At 42.9% G+C, this 23,027-nt stretch overlaps 1 protein-coding gene across 1 annotated transcript in view; it reads right to left on the bottom strand.

The window, feature by feature from the left end:
- Positions 1-23,027, bottom strand: part of si:ch211-218o21.4 — a 66,337-nt gene that overhangs the window by 14,795 nt on the left and 28,515 nt on the right. The window contains exon 4 of the mRNA XM_034173127.1: positions 17,608-17,749. Within this exon, the coding sequence (XP_034029018.1) occupies positions 17,608-17,749 (142 nt within the window). The remainder of the gene's footprint in view (positions 1-17,607; positions 17,750-23,027) is intronic.

Here is a 23,027-nt window from a genome sequence, read left to right as displayed (position 1 = left end):
CAATTGGCATGCTGACAGCAGGAATGTCAACCAGAGCTGTTGCTCATGTATTGAATGTTCATTTCTCTACCATAAGCCATCTCCAAAGGTGTTTCAGAGAATTTGGCAGTACATCCAACCAGCCTCACAACTGCAGACCACGTGTAACCACACCAGCCCAGGACCTCCACATCCAGCATGTTCACTTCCAAGATCGTCTGAGACCAGCCACTCGGACAGCTGCTGAAACAATCGGTTTGCATAACCAAAGAATTTCTGCACAAACTGTCAGAAACCGTCTCAGGGAAGCTCATCTGCATGCTCGTCGTCCTCATCGGGGTCTCGACCTGACTCCAGTTCGTCGTCGTAACCGACTTGAGTGGGCAAATGCTCACATTCGCTGGCATTTGACACGTTGGAGAGGTGTTCTCTTCACGGATGATGCAAAAGAGATGTGTTGCACTGCATGAGGCAAATGGTGGTCACACCAGATACTGACTGGTATCCCCCCCAATAAAACAAAACTGCACCTTTCAGAGTGGCCTTTTATTGTGGGCAGTCTAAGGCACACTTGTGCACTAATCATGGTGTCTAATCAGCATCTTGATATGGCACACCTGTGAGGTGGGATGGATTATCTCAGCAAAGGAGAAGTGCTCACTATCACAGATTTAGACTGGTTTGTGAACAATATTTGAGGGAAATGGTGATATTGTGTATGTGGAAAAAGTTTTAGATCTTTGAGTTCATCTCATACAAAATGGGAGCAAAACCAAAAGTGTTGCGTTTATATTTTTGTTGAGTATAAATCGCCGCCGAGCCCCTCTGTTCACATATCGGGGCTAACAGAGGTTCCCCAGGTGGTCAGTTGGTCCAGAGTGAATGCCGAAATCCAGGAGTTGGTTAGGCAGATGCAGGAACATGGTAGCAGACGGAGGGAGCGTCGCGTTGCTATTGCTAGCCGGTGACCATGGAGCAAGTACGCGTAGATGAAAAACTGTAGCGTACAACACAATCCACACCAAAGCCAAAAATAAGGAGGATGACGAGTGATGGATAGTGATTCCCATGAAGCCAAGGACGAGGAGCAGACTGGGATGGCATTGTTTTGGCGGTAAGTGCAAACAAGACAGTAGCAACTGTAGCAGCTACTGTCAACTTTAGGTTTACCACATTTGTCTTCAGTTATATTATTCATGTCAGTTCTATTCTAGTTTTAGCTTTTGATTTTCTTGTTCTCCAACCTGATTCTGTTCATGTTTAGTTTCTATGTCGTCTTGGATTTTAGTATCATTTGTCATGTCCATCTTGTCACTGCACTCCTTTGTCTCAGTTCTCATATTTTCACATCCAGTTTCATTTGGATCACAGTCACGTCCTCTGCTCACTCCACTCTCTTGCCCATCACCTTCTCAGCTCTGTTGGCCATGCCCAGTTTTGTTTGTCACCTCCTTGTCCACCTGTCACAGCCTTCTCTTGTCTCACAGCCTCTCCTCTGTTAGTCCACGCCCTCCTCCTGCCTGCACACCACACCTGCTCCATATCACTTCCTAATTAACTCAGTGTATTTAAGCCCTGCATGTTTTTTTTTCCTTTGCTTTGCTCGTTGATTTTGTTATCTTCGTCCTGGCCCTCTCGTCACAGTTTTTTGCTCTCACGTTTTTCTCGACCTCACTTGTATTCTGGATCAGGATTTTGTCTTTGCCCTTGTTACATTGTTTGCTGTGGTATCGAACCTCGCCTGTTTTTTGACGACGCCTTTGCTTATCACCTGCCTGTACCTCCGCAACGCTGACTGCCATTCTGTGTACCAGACCCTGCCTGATTTATTGATAAAGCCTTTTTCTTAATCCACCACCTGCCTGTGTGTCTGCATTTTGCTCCCTACCACCTGCTGTGCCCTGACTACCTGTGAATCATGACACAGACAATAAAATCTCACATGGCACACGTGATAATACAGATCAGTTACATACATACATAAGTCATCACTGATAAAGTGCAGCGTATTGTTCCCAACAAGTTCATCTACAGCCTATTAAGGAATCTAATGGCAGACGGGACAAACGATTTTAAATATCATGAAGAGGATAGAGAGGATTGACCAAAATGGCCCTTGCCCTCTGAGTGGCTCTGGTTTGATAAACATTATCACGTTCACTCAGGCTAGTGCCAATTGTTTTTTGGCAGAGTTTGACCACATTCTTCATCCTGCTCTTATTTTTTATGCTGAGGCTCCCAAACCAACAAATCATTGCAAATGTTAAAACAGACTCGATAAAAGATGAGTAAAACAGTTTAAGAAACTTCTTATCAACATTAAAAGACCTCAGTTTCCTCAAATAAAACAGCCTCTGATTTACTTTCCTGCAGATGGCATCTGAGTTGGTCTCAAAAGACAATTTGTCATCCAGGATGGTGCCTAAGTACTTATAATGACTGACTATGTCCACAGCTGTACCTTTGAAAAGGGTTTGGGCTGTGACAGGTGGTTCCTTATGAAAATCAATTATCATGTCTTTTGTTTTTGACAGGTTAAGTTGCAGATAAGAATCGTCACACCATCTAACAAAATAGTCAAGGACTGGTCCGTGGCCTACCTCATGGTCCTGCAGGAGGTTGATGATCACAGAGTCATCAGCAAATTTTATAATGAACCTCGACTCGAACCTGCTCTTACAGTCGTTCATGTAAAGTATAAAAAATTGAGGTGACAAAACACATCCCTGGGGCGAGCCTGTGGAACACAACGGAGTCTCGGACAAGGTTTCATTAACACAAGTGCTCTGAGGCCTAGTTGTCAGAAAATCAACTAACCAGCATATAGTTCCCAAATCAACACTGGGTATTTTTGAAAGCCTATGAGCAAGGACAAGAGGCTGCATACAGTTGAAGGCTGATGAAAAATCTGCAAAACAAAGACATATGTGTGTTTTCCTGCCTTCAAGGTGCCTGACAACTAAATTTAATAGTGCTGCCAAGGCATCCTCCACCCCTTTCCTGGGTTGATAAGCAAATTGAAGTGGATCAATCACGGTCTGCGTCATAGCAAGCAAGCTCTTTTTCAGTATACGCTCAAAGCTCTTCATCACCACTGAGGTGAGAACCACAGGGCGATAGTCATTTAATGTTTTCAGTGATGGTACCTTTGTCACAGGAACAATAATAGATTCTTTCCACAATGTGGGAACTTTATTAAGTGACAAGGACCACTGGAAAATGTGTGTGAAGATTCCACTTAAAAATGGGGCACAGCATTTAAATAGTTGGCCGCTTATGCCATCTGGCCCATGACTTTTCCTTGGGTTAGTTTTTTCAAAAGTGCTAAACACACTAATTTCATCTATCTGAATCCCATTGCTTAGTGGGACTTCCCTAAATTTAGAGAGTTCTTCAGAGAAACCATTTGAATCAAATCTCAAATAAAACTGATTTAATTCTTCTGCCAGGGTGGAGTCAGATTTGTTAGTGTCAGACACTCTTTTTTTCTTGTCCTGGATCCCTATGACAGACTTAAATCCTCTCCAAGCGGAGCGAGAATTACCCAACCTGAATTCATCCTGTACCTTGTCCTTAAACTGCATTTTGGCCAGCTTAATTTCCCTTTTCAATCATTTTTTTGGGCTTCTTTTTGTTCAGATAAATTTCCTTGATAGTAAACTATTTTTTTCCTTATTGATAGAATTCTTGAGGGATTTGCTGACCCAAGGCTTATTATTAGGGTACAGTGTGATTATCTTTCTTGGGATTATCATCTCTTCACAGAAGGTAATATATGTATTTTACCACAGTATCGGTCAGTTCATCCAGATTAGTGCAAGAGTCTTTAAAAACATCCCATTTCGTGTTATGGAAACATCCATTCAGTTCCCAAATAGCGCTGTTAAAGTCACTTAGGATGAAATGTTGGGCATCAGGGCATTTATTTTGCAGTTGGTGCACAACTTTAGCAATGGAGGACACTGCTTCTGCCATGTTTGCTCTGGGATGTATATAAACCACTGTCATGAACACCTGTGGGATTTCCCGTGGCAGATAAAATGGGCACAGTGAGACTGATGATAAGAGTTCAATGTAGGGACTGCATATAGAGTCTCTTATTTTGACAGTCTTACACCAGCGGGGATTGGTGTACAAGCACACGCCTCCTCCCAGTGATTTTCCGGTGATTTGTGCATGACGATCTAGCCGGAAGGGCTGACCAAAACCATCAGTTTCAAAATCAGGAATCAGATCGCAATCCTTAAGCCAGGTCTCGGTTAAAGCGATCACACAGGCATTCCTGTACTCCGAGATATGCTTCACATTCGCTTGAAGCTTGTCCACCTTGTTTCTCAAAGACTGAAAGCACTGATTTTATTTTTTAAGAAATGCTCACAGCGACTCAATCTTCTGAGAAGATGAAGCTGTCTTGGTGTCTTGTGTATTCTGCACACATTGAGAGTATTTTAACATTTCATCTTTGCGTTTGGTTTGGTCACTTGAGATGCAAGTGTAAGGACAAACCAAATAGAATTGTAAAAATGGTGGGGAAAATTGTGGGAAAACCCCAGAAGCCTCTGGCCCATATTTACACTGACAGGACAGAGGAGGAAAGCTCAGAGAGTCCTGGCAGACGGCTGTCATCCTCTGTCCTGTCAGTTTGAGCTCTTGAAGTCTGGGAGGTGCTACAGAGCTCCTCTGGCCAAAGGTTCTTTTAAAAAATCTTTTTGATGGGGATTTTATGAGTTGTTACCATTTATTTAATTAATCGTTGCCTGCTTACATGATATTCAATGTAATGAAAAGTAGTCTGAGTTAAGTTTCTGCTTCTTGTGAAACTGTATCTGTTATCTGTGTGATGTGGGAGTGAAACCAGCCACAAGACTGAAAGAATATGTGTCTTAGCTGACTCGTTAAAGGATTCTACGTTTATTATTGTCTGAATTATATTCTTTTATACTTCATTTACTCATTCAATCATAATAATTATGTACCCATTCATATATGCTGCGTTTAAGCTAAATGATTGCTCAGCCACAGTGATGAACTAAAGGTTGTTTCAGGACTCTGTTGACATCGAAACTTAACTGTTTACTCCCTTCTTTTAGTGAAAGAAACGAGCATGTTTCACAGGAAACTGTAACTCACAAGCAACCGTTCACCCCTCCCTTCCCCAAACACAATGTACCCTGATGCTATGTTGTATTGTTTATGATTTTTTTTTCTTTCCTAATAAAAGAGCAAGCGCCGGGGGAGGGGGGAGAGGAGCAGGAGAAGCAAGGTTGGTCTTAGGTTTGTACGCTTTCTCCGAAGCTTCTCCCCTTTACGCAAAGCTCACAAAAGAGATCTCTGTCTAATGTTGTCTCTTTTTATGTGATTGTGCGTTGAGAAACTGTGTTTTGCAGGATACGATCTCAGGCACAGTTTAAGTGCCAGGTCCAGTTAGGGCGACGGACCTGACACTTTTACACCAAATGCCGTTGCCATTATCAATCAATCAGTCAATCAATTTTTTTTTATATAGCGCCAAATCACAACAAACAGTTGCCCCAAGGCGCTTTATATTGTAAGGCAAGGCCATACAATAATTATGTAAAACCCCAACGGTCAAAACGACCCCCTGTGAGCAAGCACTTGGCTACAGTGGGAAGGAAAAACTCCCTTTTAACAGGAAGAAACCTCCAGCAGAACCAGGCTCAGGGAGGGGCAGTCTTCTGCTGGGACTGGTTGGGGCTGAGGGAGAGAACCAGGAAAAAGACATGCTGTGGAGGGGAGCAGAGATCAATCACTAATGATTAAATGCAGAGTGGTGCATACAGAGCAAAAAGAGAAAGAAACAGTGCATCATGGGAACCCCCCAGCAGTCTACGTCTATAGCAGCATAACTAAGGGATGGTTCAGGGTCACCTGATCCAGCCCTAACTATAAGCTTTAGCAAAAAGGAAAGTTTTAAGCCTAATCTTAAAAGTAGAGAGGGTGTCTGTCTCCCTGATCTGAATTGGGAGCTGGTTCCACAGGAGAGGAGCCTGAAAGCTGAAGGCTCTGCCTCCCATTCTACTCTTACAAACCCTAGGAACTACAAGTAAGCCTGCAGTCTGAGAGCGAAGCGCTCTATTGGGGTGATATGGTACTACGAGGTCCCTAAGATAAGATGAGACCTGATTATTCAAAACCTTATAAGTAAGAAGAAGAATTTTAAATTATATTCTAGAATTAACAGGAAGCCAATGAAGAGAGGCCAATATGGGTGAGATATGCTCTCTCCTTCTAGTCCACGTTAGTACTCTAGCTGCAGCATTTTGAATTAACTGAAGGCTTTTTAGGGAACTTTTAGGACAACCTGATAATAATGAATTACAATAGTCCAGCCTAGAGGAAATAAATGCATGAATTAGTTTTTCAGCATCACTCTGAGACAAGACCTTTCTGATTTTAGAGATATTGCGTAAATGCAAAAAAGCAGTCCTACATATTTGTTTAATATGCGCTTTGAATGACATATTCTGATCAAAAATGACTCCAAGATTTCTCACAGTATTACTAGAGGTCAGGGTAATGCCATCCAGAGTAAGGATCTGGTTAGACACCATGTTTCTAAGATTTGTGGGGCCAAGCTTCCTCTTTCCTGCTGCTACACATCAGAATTTTGGCTCTCTGTTGGGACTGTTTACACTGAGACTGCTACCTGCTGCTTTGGACTTGAATTAACAGTCTTTTTCAAGACTTTTTTTACTTTTTTACCTTTTTACTTTTTTTTTTTAACTTTCTTACTGTGCTCCAACGCCTAAGGAAGACCTCTAACGGTCGAAACATCGCGACGGAGCACTTTTATCTGCTAACTTTCATCAGCGTTGGCAAGCTAACTAGCTTGCTAACGCTTTTGTTTTTATTTTTTTTTTTCTCTCTTTTAGCACTGTTGTCGTGCGTTGCCTGTGCTGCTTCATGGCCTGTTTGGTGCCTTGATTGGGGCACTCCTTCTGCTGAATCACCTTTAAATTATTTACACATTATTCACTTTGTGTGTTTTTAGGAATCCGCTAGGTTGCGTAGCTACTAGCTCTTAGCCGATTTAGCATGACGGCTTCTCCTGTCTCTCCCGCACTTTTCTGCTCTGGGTGTGAAATGTTTAGTTATTCCTCGGCCTCCTTTAGCAGTAACGGTACTTGTAATAAGTGCAGCTTATTCATAGCTTTGGAGGCCAGGCTGGGCGAATTGGAGACTCGGCTCCGCACCGTGGAAAATTCTACAGCTAGCCAGGCCCCTGTAGTCGGTGCGGACCAAGGTAGCTCAGCCGCCGCTAGTTCCCCCCTGGCAGATCCCGGGCAGTCGGGAAAGCAGGCTGACTGGGTGACTGTGAGGAGGAAGCGTAGTCCTAAACAGAAGCCCCGTGTACACCGTCAACCCGTTCACATCTCTAGCCGTTTTTCCCCACTCGAAGATACACTCGCCGAGGATCAAACTCTGGTTATTGGCGACTCTGTTTTGAGAAATGTGAAGTTAGCGACACCAGCAACCATTGTCAATTGTCTTCCGGGGGCCAGAGCAGGCAACATCGAAGGACATTTGAAATTGCTGGCTAAGGCTAAGCGTAAATTTGGTAAGATTGTAATTCACGTCGGCAGTAATGACACTCGGTTACGCCAATCGGAGGTCACTAAAATTAACATTAAATCGGTGTGTAACTTTGCAAAAACAATGTCGGACTCTGTAGTTTTCTCTGGGCCCCTCCCCAATCAGACCGGGAGTGACATGTTTAGCCGCATGTTCTCCTTGAATTGCTGGCTGTCTGAGTGGTGTCCAAAAAATGAGGTGGGCTTCATTGATAATTGGCAAAGCTTCTGGGGAAAACCTGGTCTTGTTAGGAGAGACGGCATCCATCCCACTTTAGATGGAGCAGTTCTCATTTCTAGAAATCTGGCCAATTTTCTTGGATCCTCCAAACTGTGACTGTCCAGCGTTGGGACCAGGAGGCAGAGCTGTGGTCTTATACACCTCTCTGCAGCTTCTCTCCCCCTGCCATCCCCTCGTTGCCCCATCCCCGTAGAGACGGTGCCTGCTCCCAGACCACCAATAACCAGCAAAAATCTATTTAAGCATAAAAATTCAAAAAGAAAAAATAATATAGCACCTTCAATTGCACCACAGACTAAAACAGTTAAATGTGGTCTATTAAACATTAGGTCTCTCTCTTCTAAGTCCCTGTTGGTAAATGATATAATAATTGATCAACGTATTGATTTATTCTGCCTAACAGAAACCTGGTTACAGCAGGATGAATATGTTAGTTTAAATGAGTCAACACCCCCGAGTCACACTAACTGTCAGAATGCTCGTAGCACGGGCCGGGGCGGAGGATTAGCAGCAATCTTCCATTCCAGCTTATTAATTAATCAAAAACCTAGACAGAGCTTTAATTCATTTGAAAGCTTGTCTCTTAGTCTTGTCCATCCAAATTGGAAGTCCCAAAAACCAGTTTTATTTGTTATTATCTATCGTCCACCTGGTCGTTACTGTGAGTTTCTCTGTGAATTTTCAGACCTTTTGTCTGACTTAGTGCTTAGCTCAGATAAGATAATTATAGTGGGCGATTTTAATATCCACACAGATGCTGAGAATGACAGCCTCAGCACTGCATTTGGTCTATTATTGGACTCTATCGGCTTTGCTCAAAAAGTAAATGAGTCCACCCACCACTTTAATCATATCTTAGATCTTGTTCTGACTTATGGTATGGAAATAGAAGATTTAACAGTATTCCCTGAAAACTCCCTTCTGTCTGATCATTTTTTAATAACATTTACATTTACCCTGATGGACTACCCTGCAGTGGGGAATAAGTTTCATTACACTAGAAGTCTTTCAGAAAGCGCTGTAACTAGGTTTAAGGATATGATTCCTTCGTTATGTTCTCTAATGTCATATACCAACACAGAGCAGAGTAGCTACCTAAACTCTGTAAGGGAGTTAGAGTATCTCGTCAATAGTTTTACATCCTCTTTGAAGACAACTTTGGATGTTGTAGCTCCTCTGAAAAAGAGAGCTTTAAATCAGAAGTGTCTGACTCCGTGGTATAACTCACAAACTCGTAGCTTAAAGCAGATAACCCGTAAGTTGGAGAGGAAATGGCGTCTCACTAACTTAGAAGATCTTCACTTAGCCTGGAAAAAGAGTTTGTTGCTCTATAAAAAAGCCCTCCGTAAAGCTAGGACATCTTTCTACTCATCACTAATTGAAGAAAATAAGAACAACCTCAGGTTTCTTTTCAGCACTGTAGCTAGGCTGACAAAGAGTCAGAGCTCTATTGAGCTGAGTATTCCATTAACTTTAACTAGTAATGACTTCATGACTTTCTTTGCTAACAAAATTTTGACTATTAGAGAAAAAATTACTCATAACCATCCCAAAGATGTATCGTTATCTTTGGCTGCTTTCAGTGATGCCGGTATTTGGTTAGACTCTTTCTCTCCGGTTGTTCTGTCTGAGTTATTTTCATTGGTTGCTTCGTCCAAACCATCGGCATGTTTATTGGACCCCATTCCTGCCAGGCTGCTCAAGGAAGTCCTACCATTATTTAATGCTTCAATCTTAAATATGATCAATCTATCTTTGTTAGTTGGTTATGTACCACAGGCCTTTAAGGTGGCAGTAATTAAACCATTACTTAAAAAGCCATCACTTGATCCAGCTATCTTAGCTAATTATAGGCCAATTTCCAACCTTCCTTTTCTCTCAAAGATTCTTGAGAGGGTAGTTGTAAAACAGTTAACTGATCACCTGCAGAGGAATGGTCTATTTGAAGAGTTTCAGTCAGGTTTTAGAATTCATCATAGTACAGAAACAGCATTGGTGAAGGTTACAAATGATCTTCTTATGGCTTCGGACAGTGGACTTATCTCTGTGCTTGTTCTGTTGGACCTCAGTGCTGCTTTTGATACTGTTGACCATAAAATTTTATTACAGAGATTAGAGCATGTCATAGGTATTAAAGGCACTGCGCTGCGGTGGTTTGAATCATATTTGTCTAATAGATTACAGTTTGTTCATGTAAATGGGGAATCTTCTTCACAGACTAAAGTTAATTATGGAGTTCCACAAGGTTCTGTGCTAGGACCAATTTTATTCACTTTATACATGCTTCCCTTAGGCAGTATTATTAGACGGTATTGCTTAAATTTTCATTGTTACGCAGATGATACCCAGCTTTATCTATCCATGAAGCCAGAGGATACACACCAATTAGCTAAACTGCAGGATTGTCTTACAGACATAAAGACATGGATGACCTCTAATTTCCTGCTTTTAAACTCAGATAAAACTGAAGTTATTGTACTTGGCCCCACAAATCTTAGAAGCATGGTGTCTAACCAGATCGTTACTCTGGATGGCATTTCCCTGATCTCTAGTAATACTGTGAGAAATCTTGGAGTCATTTTTGATCAGGATATGTCATTCAAAGCGCATATTAAACAAATATGTAGGACTGCCTTTTTGCATTTACGCAATATCTCTAAAATCAGAAAGGTCTTGTCTCAGAGTGATGCTGAAAAACTAATTCATGCATTTATTTCCTCTAGGCTGGACTATTGTAATTCATTATTATCAGGTTGTCCTAATAGTTCCCTAAAAAGCCTTCAGTTGATTCAGAATGCTGCAGCTAGAGTACTGACGGGGACTAGCAGGAGAGAGCATATCTCACCCGTGTTGGCCTCTCTTCATTGGCTTCCTGTTAATTCTAGAATAGAATTTAAAATTCTTCTTCTTACTTATAAGGTTTTGAATAATCAGGTCCCATCTTATCTTAGGGACCTCGTAGTACCATATTACCCCATTAGAGCGCTTCGCTCTCAGACTGCGGGCTTACTTGTAGTTCCTAGGGTTTGTAAGAGTAGAATGGGAGGCAGAGCCTTCAGCTTTCAGGCTCCTCTCCTGTGGAACCAGCTCCCAATTCAGATCAGGGAGACAGATACCCTCTCTACTTTTAAGATTAGGCTTAAAACTTTCCTTTTCGCTAAGGCTTATAGTTAGGGCTGGATCGGGGGACCCTGGACCATCCCTTGGTTATGCTGCTTTAGACGTAGATTGTGGGGGGTTCCCATGATGCACTGTTTCTTTCTCTTTTTGCTCCGTATGCATCACTCTGCATTTAATCATTAGTGATCGATCTCTGCCCCCCTTCACGGCATGTCTTTTTCCTGGTTTTTTCCCTCAGCCCCAACCAGTCTCAGCAGAAGACTGCCCCTCCCTGAGCCTGGTTCTGCTGGAGGTTTCTTCCTGTTAAAAGGGAGTTTTTCCTTCCCACTGTTGCCAAGTGCTTGCTCATAGGGGGTCGTTTTGACCGTTGGGGTTTTTCATAATTATTGTATGGCCTTGCCTTACAATATGGAGCGCCTTGGGGCAACTGTTTGTTGTGATTTGGCGCTATATAAGAAAAAAGTTGATTGAGTTGAAGTACAATAACTTCAGTTTTATCTGAGTTTAAAAGCAGGAAATTAGAGGTCATCCATGTCTTTATGTCTGTAAGACAATCCTGCAGTTTAGCTAATTGGTGTGTGTCCTCTGGCTTCATGGATAGATAAAGCTGGGTATCATCTGCGTAACAATGAAAATTTAAGCAATACCGTCTAATAATACTGCCTAAGGGAAGCATGTATAAAGTGAATAAAATTGGTCCTAGCACAGAACCTTGTGGAACTCCATAATTAACTTTAGTCTGTGAAGAAGATTCCCCATTTACATGAACAAATTGTAATCTATTAGACAAATATGATTCAAACCACCGCAGCGCAATGCCTTTAATATCTATGGCATGCTCTAATCTCTGTAATAAAATTTTATGGTCAACAGTATCAAAAGCAGCACTGAGGTCTAACAGAACAAGCACAGAGATGAGTCCACTGTCCGAGGCCATAAGAAGATCATTTGTAACCTTCACTAATGCTGTTTCTGTACTATGATGAATTCTAAAACCTGACTGAAACTCTTCAAATAGACCATTCCTCTGCAGATGATCAGTTAGCTGTTTTACAACTACCCTTTCAAGAATTTTTGAGAGAAAAGGAAGGTTGGAGATTGGCCTATAATTAGCTAAGATAGCTGGGTCAAGTGATGGCTTTTTAAGTAATGGTTTAATTACTGCCACCTTAAAAGCCTGTGGTACATAGCCAACTAACAAAGATAGATTGATCATATTTAAGATCGACGCATTAAATAATGGTAGGGCTTCCTTGAGCAGCCTGGTAGGAATGGGGTCTAATAAACATGTTGATGGTTTGGATGAAGTAACTAATGGAAATAACTCAGACAGGACAATCGGAGAGAAAGAGTCTAACCAAATACCGGCATCACTGAAAGCAGCCAAAGATAACGATACGTCTTTGGGATGGTTATGAGTAATTTTTTCTCTAATAGTTAAAATTTTGTTAGCAAAGAAAGTCATGAAGTCATTACTAGTTAAAGTTAATGGAATACTCAGCTCAATAGAGCTCTGACTCTTTGTCAGCCTGGCTACAGTGCTGAAAAGAAACCTGAGGTTGTTCTTATTTTCTTCAATTAGTGATGAGTAGAAAGATGTCCTAGCTTTACGGAGGGCTTTTTTATAGCGCAACAGACTCTTTTTCCAGGCTAAGTGAAGATCTTCTAAATTAGTGAGACGCCATTTCCTCTCCAACTTACGGGTTATCTGCTTTAAGCTACGGGTTTGTGAGTTATACCACGGAGTCAGGCACTTCTGATTTAAAGCTCTCTTTTTCAGAGGAGCTACAGCATCCAAAGTTGTCTTCAATGAGGATGTAAAACTATTGACGAGATACTCTATCTCACTTACAGAGTTTAGGTAGCTACTCTGCACTGTGTTGGTATATGGCATTAGAGAACATAAAGAAGGAATCATATCCTTAAACCTAGTTACAGCGCTTTCTGAAAGACTTCTAGTGTAATGAAACTTATTCCCCACTGCTGGGTAGTCCATCAGAGTAAATGTAAATGTTATTAAGAAATGATCAGACAGAAGGGAGTTTTCAGGGAATACTGTTAAGTCTTCTATTTCCATACCATAAGTCAGAACAAGATCTAAGATATGATTAAAGTGGTGGGTGGACTCATTTACATTTTGAGCAAAGCCAATAGAGTCTAATAATAGATTAAATGCAGTGTTGAGGCTGTCATTCTCAGCATCTGTGTGGATGTTAAAATCGCCCACTATAATTATCTTATCTGAGCTAAGCACTAAGTCAGACAAAAGGTCTGAAAATTCACAGAGAAACTCACAGTAACGACCAGGTGGACGATAGATAATAACAAATAAAACTGGTTTTTGGGACTTCCAATTTGGATGGACAAGACTAAGAGTCAAGCTTTCAAATGAATTAAAGCTCTGTCTGGGTTTTTGATTAATTAATAAGGTGGAATGGAAGATTGCTGCTAATCCTCCGCCTCGGCCCGTGCTACGAGCATTCTGACAGTTAGTGTAACTCGGGGGTGTTGACTCATTTAAACTAACATATTCATCCTGCTGTAACCAGGTTTCTGTAAGGCAGAATAAATCAATATGTTGATCAATTATTATATAATTTACCAACAGGGACTTAGAAGAGAGAGACCTAATGTTTAATAGACCACATTTAACTGTTTTAGTCTGTGGTGCAGTTGAAGGTGCTATATTATTTTTTCTTTTTGAATTTTTATGCTTAAATAGATTTTTGCTGGTTATTGGTGGTCTGGGAGCAGACACCGTCTCTACGGGGATGGGGTAATGAGGGGATGGCAGGGGGAGAGAAGCTGCAGAGAGGTGTGTAAGACTACAACTCTGCTTCCTGGTCCCAACCCTGGATAGTCACGGTTTGGAGGATTTAAGAAAATTGGCCAGATTTCTAGAAATGAGAGCTGCTCCATCCAAAGTGGGATGGATGCCGTCTCTCCTAACAAGACCAGGTTTTCCCCAGAAGCTTTGCCAATTATCTATGAAGCCCACCTCATTTTTTGGACACCACTCAGACAGCCAGCAATTCAAGGAGAACATGCGGCTAAACATGTCACTCCCGGTCTGATTGGGGAGGGGCCCAGAGAAACTACAGAGTCCGACATTGTTTTTGCAAAGTTACACACCGATTCAATGTTTATTTTAGTGACCTCCGATTGGCGTAACCGGGAGTCATTACTGCCGACGTGAATTACAATCTTACCAAATTTACGCTTAGCCTTAGCCAGCAGTTTCAAATTTCCTTCAATGTCGCCTGCTCTGGCCCCCGGAAGACAATTGACAATGGTTGCTGGTGTCGCTAACTTCACATTTCTCAAAACAGAGTCGCCAATAACCAGAGTTTGATCACTCAGCGGGTGTGTCGCCGAGTGGGGAAAAACGGTTAGAAATTGAACGGGTTGGCGGTGTACACGGGGCTTCTGTTTAGAACTACGCTTCCTCCTCACAGTCACCCAGTCGGCCCTGCTTTCCCGGCTGCTCGGATCTGCCAGAGGGGAACTAACGGCGGCTAAGCTACCTTGGTCCACACCGACTACAGGGGCCTGGCTAGCTGTAGAATTTTCCACGTTGCGGAGCCGAGTCTCCAATTCGCCCAGCCTGGCCTCCAAAGCTATGAATAAGCTAAGACAGGAGAAGCCGCCATGCTAAACCGGCTAAGAGCTAGTAGCTTACACTGGGAAACAAATCGTTATCTAGATAACTAGATCAATCTAACTGTGCAGATTAAATAGCTAACAGATACAGCAAAACACCGCTGTGCTCCGGAACAGGAAGTGATACAATACCGCAGTGAGAGCCAACCACCAGTAGAGGCAAGCAAGAGCAAAGAACCTATTATGAACTCGACAAAGTGACAAACCCACAGACAAAACCTGAACTGCTTTACAGTTATTTTAATTATTTTACTAGATCTTATTTTAAGTTTAATTTATCTTACTAGATCTTATTTTACTTATTCCTTTATTCCTATATATTTTTATTATATCTTATCTTTGTTTTATTGTGTCTATTATGTTTTATGTATAACAATGTTTGTATTTCAGTGTTGTATTTTTTTGTGCTGGTGAGCTGAAGACAATTTTCCACCTCGGTGGACAATAAAGAATTATTCTATTCTATTCCATTCTATTCTACAGATGAACGATGCACAGACACTATCTTCAGCAAGATCATCTTGTAGGTCTTTGGAGCAGGTCTGTGGGTTGACTATGACTGTTCTAGCCATCATTTGCTTCAGCTTATCTGAGATTTTTCTTGGCCTGCCACTTCGGGCCTTAACCAGTGCTGTGCCTGTGGTCTTCCATTTCCTCACTATGTTCCTCACAGTGGAAACTGACACCTGAAATCTCTGAGACAGCTTTTTGTATCCTTCCACTAAACCATGATGTTGAACAATCTTTGTTTTCAGGTCATTTGAGAGTTGTTTAGAGGCTCCCATGTTGCCACTCATTAGAAGAGATGCAAAGAGGGGAAAATTTGCAAATGGCCACCTTAAATACCCTTTCTCGTGATTGGATTCATGTGTGTAAGGAGGTCAAGGGTCAATGAGCTTCCCAAACCAATTTTGTTTTCCAATACTTAGTGCTAAGTGTATTCAAATCAATAAAATGACAAGGGTGCCCAAATTTATGCACCTGCCCAATTTTGTTTAAATAATTATTGCACACTTTCAGTAAATACTAGAAACTTCATTTCACTTCTCAAATATCACTGTATTTGTCGGCTATATGATATATTTAACTGAAATTTCTGATCCAGACAATGAATGATTTAAAATGGAAAATCATGAAAATTATCAGGGGTGCCCAAACTTTTGCATACAACTGTATATAAAGGGAGAAAAGCAGGGGGCCTAAGATGGACCCCTGTGGAACCCCAAATTTCATGTCACTAAGGTTACAGTTAGTGTTATTGTACCAAACACAGTGAGAACGACTGGTCAGGTATTACGTCAACCATGCAAGGGCATTCCCACTAATCCCAAAATGATTCTCCACCCTACTGAGTAGAATATGATGATCCACGGTGTCAAACGCAGCACTGAGATCCAACAGCACCAGAACTGTAGTAGTGTCCGAATCCATTGCAAGCAGAAGATCATTCTCCACTTTAGTGAGAGCTGTCTCTGTGGAATGATATTTTCTAAAAGCAGACTACAGTGGCTCAAAAAGATTATTCACCGGCAGGTGGTCCATGAGTTGCCTTTTCCAGAATTTTAGAGCAAAATAATAGATTTGATATCGGCTTATAGTTTTTCAATACACTAGGGTCGAGATTAGAATACTTTCTGCTTGCTCCTGGTGTGTAGTGAATGCCTTGTATGGCAGCACCCTCACATCGGGGTGAATGTGAGGCATTATTTGTTAAGCACTTTGAGCGTCTGATGCAGATGGAAAAGTGCTATATAAATGCAGTCCATTTACCATTTACCATTTCTGGATGCACTGTATGTGGACCAAGGAACAAAGTGGGATCAAGGACCGGCCACAGATTTTTTTCGATATCCCCATGATGAATGACGCATCCAAAATGGGGATGAATATGTAATTAATAACAACAGAAGTACACCTCTCCAGGGATCTCCTTCATCAACAGGTAGGATGCATGGAAAAAAATGTGTACGAACATTTTGACACAAAGTGTCAAATTCACCAACTTATACTTTGTCTACTTCTGGTGGACAAACCACAGCATTTTCAATGGGTTTTGGGGCAAATTACACACAAATAAAGTGAAAATACAAAGATAAAGTGACGATGCATTGGGAAAGTGGACATGTGTTGAGGTTTGTTTATGACCCGGAGCACAAACGTGTCGAGGCAGTTTTGCAGGCGAGAGAACACAGCTACTCTGGTTAGCTGTGCAGGCTAACACACGTCTGCCTTCTCCACTGGAAACCAGAAAAAAAAAACTTTTCGCGACTGCTTTGGTGATTGCAGCCGAAAACAAAACAGTCCACCATTTTCCCGTGTAAAGTTATGCTAATCCCGCAATATCACGCAGGGTTCAAACGAGACTGTGGTACCCTGTTATGCAGCGTTACAAACACACGTCCCCACATTGGTGTCAAAAAGATTTCTGTGTGAACTTAACAGCAGCTTTTGACCTCAGCAACAAGCAGCTCAATCTCCACCTGCTACAACAATCAGAAAAACAAATTGTTCCCATTATTGTCAGCTGCTGAGTGTCCTCCCAAGAACTTGATATTCTTGGGTCACTCTGGAAGAAACAATGTCATGGAAAGTCATAGAACTACATCCTTAATGATCCGACTCATGTGGAGCTCTCCAACATTCAGACTTCGATCAAACAATGCTGCAACATCTTCACAAAGTTCATGCAGCAGACACGTCTCATTCTTAGCCACATCAGGACACAGCCCGATGAGCGAGGGTCTCCATTGTACCGGCAGGAGGATTTTAGGCTTTTGACAATTTGGCCCCCAAACTCTGAATGTGTGATTGCCCCCTCATGTCTCACCCAGGATCAGGAGAGACTAGAACTTGTCTCAGAATATGAATATGAAACACCCCCCTTCAGGTCATCGTTTTACTGATCAAATTAACGTGCGCAAGTTTTTACTTTGGGAGGACACAAGAGTACCTGCAAGAAGAACACATCAGGTGTGTTGATGTGGATAAGTGTGGTGTCGGGATTGAGTTTATTACCTCAAGGTGTTTCTGGTGATGCTTGAGCAACACGTCCTCCAGGGGGGTCCTGCAGTGCTCTTCCTCTTCCTTCTGACTCTGAACCTGTTTCCTCCTCTCAAGCACCTGCTGAAGTTCTGACCTTCTGCTCAGCACCAGGCCTCTTAGTCCAGCAAAGACCATGATGAAGGTGTTCATGGATATAAATAAAAACAGACTGTTTTTAGTCCAATAGGTGAGCTCAGCTTGGGAATGTGCAGAACTGATTTAGGCACAAACTGGGACCGGCTTAGGACACCACAGTCCATTTTTCTTACCCCCAAAATGGACTGTGGGTCCACAAAAGGACTGTGGGTAACAAAGAGAATGCCATAGTCATGGTTTTCTTTTCAGCCTGTGACAGTCTCTTGGGTTCTCATTATTTAGGGGCTTGAGTGCAAGATCGTATTCATCGCCAGTCAAACCACACAACAGTGCAGGACCCCGGTGCCATCGATACAAAGTCTGACCAACCTCATGCCAAGAGCCAGAATTTCACACCAGTTTAGTCATGCTCCTAATTTTACTATATAAAATTACTTATTTTCAAGTCAAAAATAAGCGCTCCTTTTTTAAAAAATATATAATTTTATGGCCATTTTTAAATGGTTGGAAATCAAAATTCTCCTCACTCACTCATCTCACTCATCTTCAACTGCTTATCCAGGATCGGGTCATGAGGGCAACAGCTCCAGCAGGGGACCCCAGACTTCCCTTTCCCAGACCACATTGACTACCTCTGACTGGGGGATCCTGTGGTGTTCCCAGGCCAGTGTGGAGATATAATCTCTCCACCTAGTCTTCGGTCTTCCCCGGGGTCTCCTCCCAGATGGATGTGCCTGGAACACCTCCCTAGGGAGGCGCCCAGGGGGCATCCTTACCAGATGCCCGAACCACCTCAGCTGGCTCCTTTCAATGTGAAGGAGCAGTGACTCTACTCTGAGCTCCCCACAGATGACCGAGCTTCTCACCATCCACCCTCCTAAGGAAGCCCATTTCAGCCACTTGTAACCCGCGATCTAGTTCTTTCGGTCATGACCCAACCCTCATGACCATAGGTGAGAGTAGGAATGAAGAATGACCAGTAGATCAAGAGCTTCACCTTTTGGCTCAGCTCTCTTTTCGTCACAACAGTACAGTAGAGCGAATGCAACACCGCCCCTGCTGCACCGATTCTCCGGCCATTCTCATGCTCCATTGTCCCCTCACTTGTGAACAAGACCCCGAGGTACTTGAACTCCTTCACTCGGGGCAAGACCTGATTCCCTACCCGGAGTAGGCAATCCATCGACTTCCTGCTGAGAACTATGGCCTCGGGTTCAGACATGCTGATCCTCATCCCAGCCGCTTCACACTCTGCTGTGAACCGAACCAGTGAGTTTTGTAGGTCACTGGCCGATGAAGCCAGCAGGACCACATCATCAGCAAAAAGCAGTGATGAGATGTTGAGACCACCTGTTGTGGAAGAGCCTAGAATGATTAATCTGTTTACAGATAAGCTAAAACATGCTTATTTCTTGATTAGTCTAGACTATTCTATAACCTTCTTGAGCTTTCCTGCATGTTCTGTAATGTTGCACTTAGTTCTGTGCTTTTCTAAAAAATTTTGTAGTTAATACTAACATTTTCCACAAAGTTATAGAATATTCCATGGTATTCTAAGTAAACAACTTCAGCATTATATAAGGCAGAGAGGGAGGCCTCTGGCAATGTTTTTCCTAGCACTTGTAATTTGAACCTTTCTTGTAAATAGCTAAGGATTTGTTAATAAAGCATTTGTTATTGAAGACCGTTTTTCTCTGTGGAATACAACAGAGCATTTCTGGCATTGTCGGCAGGATCTCCATTTTCATTTGAGGATACAGTGAATTATATTGTGCGGCACGGAGCTCTTAGTTCCTTATAGCCAATCCGTCCACACCGAGTGACAACACAAAGTAGTTAAAAATAATCGAGGGCCACTTTTTAATCTTCCCACTCTGTTATGACCCGTGAGTGAGCCAGAGTCGATCCCTTTCAGCTTTTCAAAAAGGTTTTTGTTTCTACTCATGTTTCTACAATATCTTCCATTGTCCTATATTGAAAACACCACTCACCGGAAGTCCTAAGACAAAACGGAAATGCCTCTGTTGTAAAAGTGGGCTGAATAAGGTGAATAGAAGCAGCTCTCAAACCTCTCCGAGGAGATGAAGGTGCCCAGGAAGATCAACGAACTGACCATGGATCAATTCATGGATGATCAGTATGATCCAACGAGGTTCACTGTCTGAGAAAAGTTCAAATTCTGGAGTGACATGCAACAAAAACCAGGAGAACGCTACACAAATTAGAGGCCCACATTCACCATGACGCAGCTACCTGTGATTTCGCAAGCATCAAAGATCCGCTGGATAGATAGATAGTTTATTGATCTCACAGTGGAGAAATTATGTTTACACTCCAGTTACCTCAGACAGCAATTAATCCACAATTATTACTTGTTTACCGTAATAATGGCACACATCAGAATTAAAAACAGCACATACACATTTGACATTGTTTATGTGCACTAAGTTTGAAGAAGTCCATTATCTGAATTGAGGCAAGTGGGTGAAGGCCACGCAGCAACCCTGAGATGCGCCGCCATCAGCTTGGGGGGGGGGGGGGGGCGTGGGCTGCAGCTAAAACTGCACCGCCCCCGCTGAAGGGGGAAGGAGTGACAATAAGCAGGCGCTGGAAAGGGGAGTGTTTCTGGGCGGGAGGAGGGGGGTGGGAGAGGTAATGGAGCATGCTTCAGTCCTGTGAAAGTAAGGGGGGAAAGTAAGATTAGGTTATGGTTAAGGTTGGGTAGGAGTAGGGTTCAGAATAGTGAGTTAAAAAAAACCCCGTAATGAAAATTTGACTCATTTCGTCACGGCAGCACGAAAAAAAAATGTGAGACTGGGCTGTCACTATCCAGGAGCAGCAGTTCAGCATGGAACTAGACAGTGGCAGCCCAGCAAATTTCATCTCTGTGACAATCTGGCAGCAACATGGAAAGCCAAAACTGACTGATGTGACATACCGCTACAAGTCAGCAACCAATCACAAGCTACCGGTGATTGAGGCATTCATTGCAGTTACAGAAAATCAAGTAACCAGAATCAACGCAGACATCAATTATACAGTTATCAAGATGTCAGATCTCAACGTTCTGGGAAAACATGCCATCTATATGCTGGGAATCAGTCTGGATTCAGCTCTGCAATCGGCCCTGGCTATTAAATCTGTCAAATTGAAGCCAGTTTGGGGAATGTCGCAAGTTCCAGAGACATTGCATGTCTCATCTGCTGATTCAGACACGGCACTTCAACGGGAGTGCCAGAAACTATGCAATGAGTTTCCAGATCTCTTCAAACCAGAACTGGAATACCTCAAGGATTTTGAACTGGATGTGAAATTCAAGCCTGATGCAATACCAATCTTTTGCAAACCACGCACAGTTCCATTTGCAATCAGAGATGACCTATCCAAGGCCTACAATGAAGGCATTGCCAAAGGAGTCTGGAAGCCGAGACAGTTCAACGACTACAGCACACCTGTGGTTCCACATCACAAGGCAAGTCTACCAGGCCAGCTAAAGCCTAAGATTTGAGTCTGTGGGGACTATACTGGTGTCATTGACCAGTTAGAAATGCATCGGCAACCTATTCCTCTCCCAGAGGACCTCATGCAAAAGCTGGGTGGGGGATATGGCTACACAAAGATAGACCTATCGGATGCTTACAACCAGATCAAGCTGGCACCCCAGAGTCAAAGAAGTCTAGCTCTCAATACACACCCTGGAGTACTACTGCAGCAAAGACTCCCATTCGATATTAAGGCAGCACCTGGTTACTTCCAGGATATCATGGAGAAACTCACACTAGATCTGGCAGGTGTTGCAGTCTATCTGGATGACATACTGGTGAGTGGAAGAGACGAGGTTGACCATCTCAACAACCTCCATGGTTTACTCGCCCGACTCAACGACAGGGGCTACGCTGTCGGCGAGAGAAATGCACCTTTACTCAACCCAGTGTTGAATACCTCATACATACAGTACCTTGTCACGGAATGGGATTTCAAAAGGTCCCAAAGTAGATGCCATCCGCAAGATGCATCTACAGATCTTTCTTGGGGTCAGTACAGTTCTACAAGAAATTCACACCCAACCTCTCAACACTGGCCGAACTGCTGAACCGCTTAATGAAGAAAGGATCAACCTGGAAATGGACTGCAGAAGAACAAGTAGCATTCCAGGAGCTCAAAAATGTCCTATCTTCAGACCAAGTTCTAGTTCACATCGACCCAGAGAACCCTTTTGGACTGTCCTTTGATGCATCACACGTTTGGATTGAGCAGTACTATAGTACAGGTTCCCTGACGGGAGCGAGCACCCAATTGCCAACACATCTAAGACATTGTCCAAGTTCCAGAGGAACTACGATCAAATCCACAAGGAAGCTCTGTCTATCATGTTTGGCTTGTGCAAATTTTATCAGTACCTTTACCATCGACACTTCACGCTTGTTATGGATCACAAGCCTCTCCTCGCACTATTTGGAACAAAGAAAGGTATACCATTGCTGGCAGCCAATCATCTCTCAAGATGGGCTCTCTGGCTACACCAGTTCAACTACACCATCCAGTATCGCAAGACATCAGACCATGCACGCACTCAGTTGTCTGCCTACAGATGATGACACTAACATGGTGTTCACAATCAGAACACTGAGTCTGGAAATTGGGCCACTCGACAGCAATCTCCTAGTCAAAGAGTCAGAGAAAGATCCAGTCATCACCACGGTCAAGTGCTATGTACATGAAGGCTGGCCACCCAAACAGAAATACGATCCTGATGAGGTAGAAAAGTTCCGAAAGTTGTCGGAATCTCTCAACATCTGCAATGGATGTTTACTGCACAGATCCAGAGTGATTCTCGAGTACCTGAGACCACAAGTCCTGGAACTCCTACATCTCGGACAATTCGGAATGGAGAAGATGAAGCAACTCGCAAGGACTGCTGTGTACTGGCCAGGCATCGATGATGCCATTGAAAGAGCGAGCCGCCATTGCCAGTCATGTGCAGAATATCAGAACAAGCCGCCACAGTTCACTGTTCATCACTGGATACTACCAGAAAAACCACAGAGCCGGATCCACGTCATCAAGTTCATGGGCTCTAACTGGTCGGGAGTCACAGACGCATACTCAAAGTATCTGTGTATTCATCCCACCACATCAGTTTGGTCGAGAGCAACAATCTATCTTCTGGAGGAGGACTTTGCTCATTTCGGCTACCCACACATGCTGGTGACTGACAATGCTACAATGTTCACCTTAGAAGAGTTCTAGAGCTGATGCAAGGAACAAAGAATCACACACCTCACAGGAGCACCCTA

Source organism: Thalassophryne amazonica, chromosome 6 (genome assembly GCF_902500255.1).
Source record: "Thalassophryne amazonica chromosome 6, fThaAma1.1, whole genome shotgun sequence".
NCBI classification, from domain to species: Eukaryota; Metazoa; Chordata; class Actinopteri; order Batrachoidiformes; family Batrachoididae; genus Thalassophryne; species Thalassophryne amazonica.
This window is presented reverse-complemented; position numbering and strand designations above follow the sequence as displayed.